Below are 12,083 nucleotides of genomic sequence, written 5' to 3'. Positions count from 1 at the left end.
TTTTTTATATAATAATATCTGACCATGCCAACCCTCAGTAACTTAAATCCATTCATATCAATGGGTCTACTACTCTGATTCGATTAGCTATCATTCTGTAATGCAATAGCTACGTTTATACTCTGGGCAATGGTTTTATCACAGGGGAGGGTAATGTACATTGTTTTGCTCACTTCAATATGTGCTACACTTTGGGGGTGGTGTCTGTTTATTCTGCCCTCATGGCACCACTGCATATAAGCTAGAGGAATGTTTCTCAAAAGAACCAGTTGGATGCAAAGCAAACAAAGAATGGTATATAACCATTTTTATTTATTAGTTAGTTAGTTGGTTAGTTTGTTTGTTACATTTATACCTTTCTCCAAGGAAATCAAGGTTACATGGTGTTCCCTTCCACATTTTACCCTCACAACAACTCTGTGAGGTAGGTTAGATTGAGAGGCAGTGACTTGCTCAAGGTCACCCAGTGAACTTCTTTTCTGAGTGGAGATTTGAACTCTAGTCTCCTACTTCACAGTCCAACACTCTAACCACTGCTCCACACTGGCCATTTTTCTTGCCTCCTCCACAGAGGTGATGTCAGCGGTTGGGAACAGAAAGCATGCCTATAGTCCTTAAATGACTTCTTCCATGGTGTGGTTTTTTTTAAAAAAAATGGGCTTAACATTTATTAATATTGGTCTCAGGGCAGGTTGTGACATGTGGCTCTTTGTTACTTTATGCATCCAGCTTCAACAACAACAAAACAGCACTTTCCTTTCAAAAATTAAACTTACACCGTATGAATTATTGCATCATTATTCCTTAGCTTAAAATCTACCAGACCTTTTGGACCTAAGGCGATATATTTTTACTGACCTCTGGAGTCTATGGAGAAGGCAATTAGCAAATATCTCTGAGGAAGCTGAATTTGTTCCTTGGTTGATTGCTATAAACAGGTCTGTCACCTCTGGACAAATTTGAAAAACCTAGAAACAACCTGAGCGCAAACTCCCTATTAAAGCAGCACCTAAAGGCAGAGACTGTCTGGTCTTGGAAGTGACAGGAAGTAACAGTCAGTAACTACGGGTTAAGACCATGAACTGAAAATACATATATAATATATAATTTTCTCGTTGTTGTTCATTGCAGCAAGCAACGAGGAATACAACACATTTCTGAGCTTCAGAGGTTATGCTGGAATTTTAAAGGATTCTAAGAATAGCGAACCAAACCAGCTGAAATAATTACGGTTTTCACATTGCTCTGGACAGACAATAATTCCCCAGTGCTAAATAGCAGCTGCCATGCTGTCCAGGTGCCCTCAGATGTCCAAAAAAAAAACAACCCCTCTCTCTATGCAAGGCAAGCTGTCATGATTCGTCTGAGACAGAAAGCTGTACCCATAACTTCCTGAGCAGCTTCAGGGGACAGCTGTCTGCTTTAGCTGGCATTCGGACATCTCATCTAACAGGGTAGGATCTACCTGCTGCTTCTTTTGTTTTTGTAGGTAGATCTGGAGATTCAGAACTCTGGGAATAGAGGAGAAAGCAGCAGGCGAATAACAGCAGGCTGCAAGCCAGGTGATTCAGCCCCTTTCTTGACTCAGGCATTTATTTAACATTCAAAAAGAAGTTGACTGAGAAATTAAGATCAATATGATGGATGGTGCCAGTGCCCTCTAAAGTCGCAGGAGGTGGGAAAATCAGGGAGGGGGCGTAAATTAAATATTGACAAGACTTTTAAAGAATTATATGGGCTACATTTTTTTATTTTACTTGTGTTGACCTGCGGTTGTTGCTTTGGGTGGTGCCTGCGTGGTTTTGTGTGGTTTCTCATTAGATGGTACAATATGAGATAAGGTATAAAAACACATTTTTATATGGAAAGGTGATTTTAAAAATGCCAGAGAGCAGATAACGAAATGAACCAAGTCCTCAGACTTCTATCAACACAAGTATTTAATTGAATAGTCCATGTCTGAAGAAAGGGAATGTATTCCAGCAACGTTGCAGTGAAAAACTGAAAGACTAATAGACACAGAACAAAATAAGAAATGGCAGCTTCCTCAGTGCTCTAGAAATTGTCTCTCTCTTCCCCTTCAGACAAGCACCTTGTCACCACTATCTGGATATGTTGGTGTAAGAACAAGATACAGAGATGAGTACCCTATTCTTTTAAGTTTTGAATGCTGCCTAGGCCATTTGGATAACTAGTTGTTGTTGTTCCTCAGAAGACCTGAGGAAACTCATATATAATATCAAATATAAAGCTTACATTTAATTTTGCAACTGTATCTTTAGAGAAAGGATGTCCACAATAATACTGAAGAATCCATTTTTTACCACTTCCAGCATTTTTAAGACAGGGATTATATTGGCCGATCTAATTCTAACATCTTTGTTTTGAAATCATTGGCCACTTCTTGCAGAGCTGCCATTTATTTTATACAGCGCTCAAGTTGAGTGAAGATTTTCTGTGGTCCCTTTCAGCCTTATCCACATCCTTTAGAAAGCTGCTGGGAATCAAACTGAGTGGGGAAGAGTGTTCTTACACCCAGGTCCTGCTTGTGGACTTCTCATGGGCATCTAAGTTGACCCCTGTGGGAGCAGGATACTGGATGATGATGGGTCTTTGGCCTCAACCAGTTCTTCTTATGTCTTTTTCTGTGTCCACCAGTACTGGACAAACAAATCCAGAAACTAGGTTTACGAGATGTTGCACTAATGCAGTTCACTGTAGACTTTGCAGTGATTTCTCAGTCATAAATTACAAATCAATGTGGGCATTTCTGAGACCAGAAAATCTCTGGGAAATGCAATAGCTATGTATTCATATAAGAGGTTCTGTTTCATTGCCTCCTAAGGAACATGTTAGCAAAAATGATAGTTATTTGTATTAGGCAGTGCTAATGACACTGAACGCTGTTGGAATTCTCACTTGTATGCCAAAAACCCTGCCACAGAGTTGGGTTTCCAAAGTGGTGGAATGATAAATTCACAGTAACTTTCTGCCCAGCATGAAGCCTAGATGTATGTATTCTGGCCGTTAGCATCAGTAACCAATGAGCCAAATGAACTCTTGCACAAATGGGTTTGTACACAAGCAAAGCTGCGAACTCTAAAAATTCTTCCCAAGCATTTTTTCCTCTATGCCATGGATATTTTTCATTTATGTATCCGTTTCAGTCACTGTGGTCCCACTTTGCATATTAACAATTCCCAAGGCAATTTGCAAATAAGAACCAAAAAAACAACAACAAAAAACATGCACTGACAAAAGATCAAAATTTACAATTAATGATACAGATTGTAGCAAATAAACTAACGTATCTTATCTGGGGAGGGGGGTATGGAGCCATAGAAATCCCCTGAAAAAGGGAAGTCCAAAATTTTGGAGCTGCAACAGAAAAGGCCCTGAATTGTGGCCCTTTTAGCAGATTCTTGCTGGCAAGATCTGCGGTGGAGCTCATTTGGAGGAAGCATACACACAGAGAATCAGAATCCAATCCATTTAAGTCCATAATTGAAATTGGCCTTGAAACAGAGTAGTAGCTGGTACAGTTCTTTTTCAGACATCATGTTTAGGATCCTATAAAAGACTCTGAACCAAGCTCCAAAGGAGAGAAAAAAGATCAGAGCAGCAGCAGATACCTCACATCTGGAGGCTAAATAAGGCCCTCTAGGCCTCTCTATCTGGCCCTTAGGGATTTCCAGAATCAGAGATCTCTTCCCAAACCACACCTATCTACATCCCTGCTCAACTGCCAGCCTTGAGTTTTTAATTGGGACAATGCTTCTTGTTTGGCCAGCTAGAGAGGGGTGTCTGCACAGAAACATCTGGATTCAACTGCACCAGTCTCTTTTGCCTTTGGCACCACTTAGAAGATTGTCCATGAGGATATGTGGACCTTGGGCTGAAAACACTTCTCCACCCATGGACAAGAGGACTAGAAGCGACAATGGAATGTAGGATGCTCCCTTATACAAAGCAAGACCATTGGCCAGCTCACGTTTCATGCACTCCATGGTTTGGGGCAGGTGACATGCTGATGCTGCAGATTAAACCTGGGACCTGCATGCTAAGCAGATGCTCTGCCACTGAACTAGAGTCCACATCTAAAGGCATCTGGCCAAAGAAGATACTCATGCCACTCCATAGTACAACAATGAGGACTTTGTAGCCCTTGAGATGCTGCTGGATTACCAATTCCTATCAGCCTCAGCCAACATGGGATGATGAAAGTTGTAATCCAACAACATTTGGAGGGCCGCAGAGTCCCAATGTCCTCACCCTGCAAACAAGACTCAGAGTCAGAGTTTCCAGCTAAGGAGGTTCTAGCCTCTGAGCCTATTGCTGGAGCAAATGAGATCACTGGGCTTCACAGCCAAGGGTCAACAGAACAACCTCTCATACCTCCAGGGCCTTTAGGGCTGGAACCTGGACCCTCATGGGTGCCTTCCATTGAACCTGAAGAACCAATTGCCTCATCACCAGTCCACTGGTGCAGGAAGCACACAATGTACGTATGAGGCTATAGAACAGAGGAGTGCCCATCTTCCAGTCAGAGGACTGACCCTATAAGAATCTGAAGTTACCCACAATGGGGAAGAGCATGGGAGAGGTAGTCTGGGGGCAGAGGCTGAAAAAGGCTCAGGTTGCTCTCAAACTTTATCATAGCATTTGGAGCTCATTTGGAGCTATCCATGGTCCTGAAACTCCTGCTCTGCCTTGATTCATGGGATCTAGCATTAGTGCAGAACACAAAAGGGCAGGACAGCCATAGATCCAGGAGATGGTGTTGGTGGGATGAAGAGGAAGCCCACAATGGACCTGAAGTCCCTTCTCCCAATGTCTAGGGCTAAAGGATATGAAATCTATAGCAGGCCAACACCCCTGAAGTCCATCTCCCTTCAGGTGCTAGCTTCCTCTCATGTCCACATGGGGAAATGTACCCAGACACACCGCTCTGACAATATGACACACACCTGTGTTGAAGCTGTGTGACTCTAACACTGCCTGGTTAATTATCCAGACCCTGTAGAAATACTGCTGCTGTAGCAGCATTTGGAATGTGTATTTCTGCCTCCACTGACATGCAAAAAGAAAAAAATGAGAGAATCCAGGCTAGCGGTTGAACCCAGAGCACTCATCTGACATCTAAACAACATTTCTGCCATAGCACCAGTTTGATTCAGCCGGATGAAAACTTTTAATTAAAAACACACCCTTATTCTCCTTCCAATTATTTACAAGTCTTGTGAACCATATCTTATCCTTCAAGTGTCTGCGTAAAGTCAGACAAGGGAGGAATTCAGTCACAGATTTCTGACAGATTTTTTAAAAAGGAAAGAAAACAGTCTACATCACATCCCATTGAAATTCTAACTTAGCTGGTATGATTCAGTGAGAAATCTGCCTCCATTTAAAAACAAAAATCCCCTGAAATTAAACTTCAGAAAATGCACATCTCCCCTGGGCCATGTTTGCAGTGACAGATTAATGAATTACCTATCTTCTGGAGAAGAAATAAACATGCAAAACTAATTAAATCCCCTTGCCTTTAGAACAATAGGGAGAAGGAAAACAGCGGCCACAAAAGAAAAATAATTAACCTTGCTACTGAGATTTCGTTGTCAGAGCTTAGAAGTGATACATTAAAAATGAGGCTCTCTTTGACAATGCTTTACTCATTCAAAACATAAATAGATTCCATCAGAGGAGAGAGAAAAGAGTTTTGGGGCATCTTAAAGACAATGGCTCACGTCTCCAAAAGGGTACGGGAGAATGTGATGCTAACAACCAATACCAAGATGAAGGTCTATCAGAATTGTGTGTTGAGCACACTGTCCTATGGAAGTGAGTCGTGGGCTACTTGCAACTGCCAGGAGCAACTCCACAACACCTTCCTCGTGTGTTGCATCCAAAAGAGTTGGGGCATCACATGGCAGGACAGTCTCTCAAACAAAGATGTGCTCTCCCAAGCCCACATTCCCAATATGTTTGCACTCCTTTCTCAGTGATATCTATGCTGGCTTGGTCATGGCCACAAAATGGAAGGTGGTAGGATTCCCAAGGAGCTGGCTTCAGGCACCAGGCCCATTGGCAGACCAACTCTATGTCACAAAGATGTCTCCAAATGTCTCTCCCGTATCAGTCTCTGCAACCACAGCAGGCACAGTAACTCTCCAACAGTTTGACCCCCAAAGGCACACTCTTCCGTTGTCTCCTGAGACACAGTGTAGACATACAGAATACTTGGCCAAAGTTTCCCCACAGACTCCCTCTATTTAAATTACAGCAATTATTTACACATTTAGTCACATATCTGCTTCCTATTCATATAAAATAGCCAATTTTATGAAAATATCTGTCATCTATTGGGGTGATCCTCCCCTATCCAGCAGCCAGTAAACTGGCACCCTAACAGGGATACCCAAAATCCCATGAAATACAGTAGCTACGGTCTGTGACATTTCAGCACAAAGCTCCAGCATATAAAAACTAATCACAGATAGCATTCAATATAGCATTAACCATCAGTAGCACCATCCACAGGCTTTTACTGAACCCAAAATCAACTCTGTTGGCACTGAGTGACTGGCAAGGAATGCAAACACCTGAGCACATGTTCGTTTGGGTGGCAAGTTAAGTCGCAGCAGATGAGCATGCAATGCCTTCCGAAAAATCCATGCAGGTGTGTCTAATGCCACAGAGTCAGAGACAACACATCACAGACTAATAGTGTATCAGCAACAGTTCTTTTCCTCCAATATGTCTCCAGGAGATTTACTTGGAGCAGGATTTACTTGGTGCAGTGCTTAGAGCGTTGGACTAGGACCTGGGAGACCAGGGTTCAAATCCCCATTTAGCCATGAAGGTCGTTGGGTGACTTAGGACCTCTTTACCTAACCTACCTCCCCACAAGGTTTTTGTGGGCATCAAATGAGGTGGAGAACCATATACACTATTTTGAGCTCCTTGGAGAAAACAGTAGGATATAAATGCAACAAATGCAAATACATTTTCATGTGCTTAACTTCCCCTTGAATTAATTTATTTTGTAGCAATGAGGCCCATGGTAAAGGTAAAGGTAAAGGTACCCCTGCCCGAACGGGCCAGTCTTGACAGACTGTGGGGTTTGTGCGCCCATCTCACATCTATTGGCCGGGGGCCAGCGCTGTCCGGGGACACTTCCGGGTCACGTGGCCAGCGTGACATCGCTGCTCTGGCGAGCCAGAGCCGCACACGGAACGCCGTTTACCTTCCCGCTGGTAAGCGGTACCTATTTATCTACTTGCCCCCGGGGGTGCTTTCGAACTGCTAGGTTGGCAGGCGCTGGGACCGAGCAGCGGGAGCGCACCCCGCCGCGGGGATTGGAACCGCCGACCTTTCGATCGGCAAGCCCTAGGCGCTGAGGCTTTTACCCACAGCGCCACCCGCGTCCCGAGGCCCATGGTACGTACCCCCAAACAGCTACAAGGGAGACCGGTTCCTTCATGTTCAGTGTATTTAGCATATTTTGTTAATATCCTAATAATATTATGAGTGAGGATTTGTACCTAGCAAAAATAGCACCACTCATGACCAAGAGGGAGGTATCAATGGGCTTGGGGAAATGTTTTTGTTTAAATCTAGCGAGGTTTTCCTAGTAGCTATTGAGAGTCTTATCTTCTATTAATTTGTCTAATCCTCATTTTAAACCATCCCAGTTGGTGGCAATCATTGCCTCTTGGGGGAGTGAATTCCATAGCTTAACTATACACTGTGTAAATATGTCCTTTTTTTAGTGTGGCTTGACACCAAAACAGCCCATCAAGGACTGAATATGCTCAGTAACTATGGAATGGTGGCTGAATGTTGAAGGTTGGGGAATGGGGAATGAAAATACAGGGGTACCTCGGGTTACAAACACCTCAGGTTACAAACACTTTGGGTTACAGACTTGGCTAACCTGGAAGTAGTACCTCAGATTAAGAACTTTACCTCAGGATGAGAACAGAAATCATGTGCCGGCAGCTCAGCGGCAGCAGGAGGCCCCATTAGCTAAAGTGGTACCTCAGGTTAAGAACGATTTCAGGTTAAGAACAGACCTACAGAACGAATTAAGTTCATAACCAGAGGTAACACTGTATTCAAAAAGGGCTGGCTGCCTGCCTGCCTGGAACCGTCCACACTGCAACATTTTGTTATGGCTTCAACTTGCTAAGTACAATCAATTCACCTTCAATGTATTAGCCAATGTGTATGTATGTTGTGTTTGTCTGGCAATTATTCCTGGTCTCCATAGGTTCCCTTACTGCAGAATTCTCCATAGGATCAGGTATGAATGAATTAACATTTTGAGAGTTCCACAGATAACAAAAAATCAGGTTTCAGATGGGCTGGTATACAGTTGCAGATCGTACTGATTTCAGCTAGGCAGAGAAGGCAGCTAAGTGTTTGTTTGTTTTTTGTGTTCATATGAATAATTAGTATTGGGTACTTCAGACACTAGCAGTAATAGCCTTTCTTGGGTCTGTCTTTTGAGATGTAAATGGCATTAAAATCTCCAGCTCCCACAACATTTTATATAGATCAGAAACAGCCCATTACTGTTTCCTGCCCAGAATGTCAATAAAAGAAAATATGTCTTTGATTACTGTTTTATTAGGAAATAATTAACACTCTGAGAAAGTACAGGAATGTTGATGAATGCAGCAAGGTGCTGTTTGTGTGGGCAGCAATGATGAATAAGGTAATTCTGATGTTAGCCAAATATTTACAAAAGCCAGCAGATTGAGCTTTCTCTCTGCAGGCAAATGGCCATATAAAATGAATGTGGTTTGAATGCCAACTCAAAATCTTCAGTACAATTTCAGAGAAGGACACACCATTTAATGATGTAGAACACTGGCTAACAATTTGTAGACTTCACAATCCAAAATTCAAGACCATTTCCATAAGATAAATGGACCAAAATATTTGAAGGTTATTTGCAGCCAGCCACTCATATTCCTCAAAAACCAATTCAGCCACGTCATTCCAACAGGATTTCAGAAACAACACGCATTGCCAAGCTGAAGGAGAACATTTGAATCTCAAAGCAACTAGCATCCCAAATCCAATTTCTGTAGTTCCCCTTGGGTTTGTGCTTTAATTTATCAGACATGCTAATTGTCAGTCATTGTGCAGCTGCCTGATTAATCTATTCTTTTCAGATCTGGAGATACAGAATAGCTTTGACTAACAAATTAGCTGAGGTCCCTTTGTAAAAATTGCTACTTTCTTCAAGTCTTGACCTGACGTATAAAAATTAACTGAGACGCTGAAAATGTTAGAGAAGCTGAGCAGAGAGGTCAAGTGGATCTGAAATCGTTGCAAGGCTAGGAAACAACATGACGCTGGTAAGCACATTGCAGGGGGAGCGAGCACCGTATTCATGCACCTACTTCCCATCTCTATGTCGATAGCTATGTGGCAGCATTCTGATAGCCAGTGTGGAGCAGTGGTTAGACTGTTGGACTAGGACAGTGTTTCCCAAACTTGGGTCTCCAGCTGTTTTTGGACTACAACTCCCATCATCCTTAGCTAGCAGCACCAGTGGTCAGGGATGATAGGAACTGTAGTCCAAAAACAGCTGGGGACCCAAGTTTGGGAAACACTGGATGGGGATCTGAGAGACCAGGCTTCAAATCATCACTCAACTATGAAGCTCACTTGGGCTGGCCGCTCACTCTCAGCATAACCTGCTTCATAGGGTTGTTGTGAGAATAAAATGGGGAGGAAAGGAGCTATGTACTCCACCATGAGCTCCTTGGAGGAAAAGTGGAATATAAGTTCCAAAAAATAATATTTTGTTTTGCGGTGGTGTTATTGTACATTATTTGATATTTCATTGCATTATTCAATCTGTATTGTGTGCCACCTAAATGACAAAAGTTATATATTTTGGGAGCGAATTCCATAGATTAATCATGTACTGTGTGACAAAGTTCTCTTTGTCCTCACTTTAAGCATGTCTTGAGGACCTAGAGAGGGGGTGATGTCTAGTTACAGTGGTACCTCGCAAGACGAATGCCTCGCAAGACGAAAAACGCGCAAGACGAAAGAGTTTTCCGTTTTTTGAGTCGTTCCGCAAGACGAATTTCCCTATGGGCTTGCTTCGCAAGACAAAACGTCTTGCGAGTTTGTTTCCTTTTTCTTAAAGCCGCTAAGCCGTTAATAGCCGCTAAGCCGCTAATAGCCGTGCTTCGCAAGACGAAAAAACCACAAGATGAAGAGACTCACGGAACGAATTAATTTTGTCTTGCGAGGCACCACTGTACATGTAAATATGACCCTGGCTTACAGATCTCCCTCCAGAAGTCAGGAAACTAGGGCTGGTTGTTCCTCGAGGCCTTTGTTGAAAGAGCCAAAAAGAAAGAAAAGAAAATCAGGGAACAACCACCAAGTATTTAACTGCCCCACCAGCCAAATTGTGTGTAGGAATATGAAAAGGTAGTCAAGTTGCAATTCTGCCAGGCTCTACCCATAATCCCCAAGTTTCTCCTCAGCTCTGTCCCTGGCCTGCTGGATGCTCTCTGAGCTATGCCCCTGACCCACCAGATTTTTCCCCATTATTGAGCTTTTTTTGAAAACACAAATTATGAAGCATAACAAAACAGATGCAAAGGGTGCGTAGTAACATAGCCAGTTTAAGACACCTCAATTACTACTTGTGTTGATAAACACTTTCCTTCTTCTTTAAGTTTCATTTACAAGGATTTTAGTTTTTAGAGTTTCGAGATTAAAAGAGAAAATATGTAACTCAGAAGGTCCAAAGTCTAGAGCATATCAGGGATGGAGGCAGAAGACAAGCATTATCCTACAGGAATGTCAGGCAGTGCTCTAGCTCTGCTTAGAGGGCAAGTATTTTCAGCGGCCTTACCACCACATGACCTCTGCCCAATTAAAACTCCTCTTTTGCACACTAGGAGCTGCCTCATCGGACATGCTAGGTTTGGATGAAAGTGCTTCAGGGTGATGGAAGGATGAGCACATAACAAACCATGCAGGGTGGGAAGAGGTGGAGCAAGGAGAAGCGGAGGGCATTTCAAAGAAGGGAGAGAAAAGAGGAGTACTCACATGGCGAAGGAATCAGGGGGAGCTGAAACTCTCCTCAGGTCAGCAGAGGGCACTTTAGGGATGCTATAGGCAGCAGGAAATGTGCAGCCAAGAGAGGATCAGCACAACGGCATGGACAGACAGGGAAAAAGCCCAGAGAGAGAGAGAGAGAGAGAGAGACATACAACAACATTTAAACAGAAACAAAAGGAAGGCATCATGTTGAGGCAAAATGGAGGTGTGTGCTAAGCTGCAAGGCAGCACAACCATCAATGGAAAAGCCAATGGGAGGTATCAGCAAGCGCAATGGAGGAAAATGGCATCTGGTTATGGGGCATGGTGGAACTCTGAGGCAACAAGGCAGGTAGCTGTCAATGGCAGGGTTAAGAATATAAGACTGTAAGGTGAGTCCTGCTGGTTCATCTATTCCAACTTTCTATTCTCATAGTGGCCAAACAGATGCCCATGGGAAGCCCACAAGCAGAGCCTGAGGGCAACAGTGCTCTCCCCCAGCAACTGGTTTTCAGAGGTAGACTGCCTCCAATATTGGAGGCAAAGCATAACTAATGGTTTGGTACCTTGGCTGGGCTTCATGAGGTTCCTATGGTTTGAGCCCTGCAGCACTACAAGACCTTGGAGTATGAAAGACCTTGGAGTACAAAGACCTTGGAGTAGAAAGAGGGGTAACAGTTCTTCATCCTAAGAGGATGTATGCAACCATCTTTGGAGAGAGACAAGCACATCATTGCCACAAACTCCCCCAACCTCTCTCACTTGTTCACCCCACTTCAGTGGTTCCTTTCCCTTCCCCCTCATCCCTACAACACATTTTGAATTTCTGAGGCAATCAGCTCCATGCTTTGGGCCAACCATGAACTGTTTCCATGAAGATGAGTCAAACAAGACACGGGCTCAAAAACACTTGGCCCAGATGGCATCTGAATGAGGGGTGGGGCTGCCAATGGAGCCACTGACGTGCATAAAAATGTCCACATGAAAATACATTGTGATGGCCTTCA

The 12,083-nt window shown here is 43.3% G+C and overlaps 1 protein-coding gene across 7 annotated transcripts in view; it reads right to left on the bottom strand.

Moving 5' to 3' along the window:
* Positions 1 to 12,083, bottom strand: part of DGKI (diacylglycerol kinase iota) — a 248,151-nt gene that overhangs the window by 75,682 nt on the left and 160,386 nt on the right. For 4 of the 7 annotated variants that reach the window (XM_082240439.1, XM_082240443.1, XM_082240441.1 and 1 more), the window contains one exon: positions 11,086 to 11,148. The exons of the other annotated variants lie outside the window; for them this stretch is intronic. In XM_082240439.1, coding sequence (XP_082096565.1) covers positions 11,086 to 11,148 — 63 coding nt within the window. The remainder of the gene's footprint in view (positions 1 to 11,085; positions 11,149 to 12,083) is intronic. 7 annotated transcript variants of the gene reach the window in all.

Source organism: Podarcis vaucheri (genome assembly GCF_965113315.1).
Source record: "Podarcis vaucheri genome assembly, chromosome: 10".
NCBI classification, from domain to species: domain Eukaryota; kingdom Metazoa; phylum Chordata; class Lepidosauria; order Squamata; family Lacertidae; genus Podarcis; species Podarcis vaucheri.
This window is presented reverse-complemented; position numbering and strand designations above follow the sequence as displayed.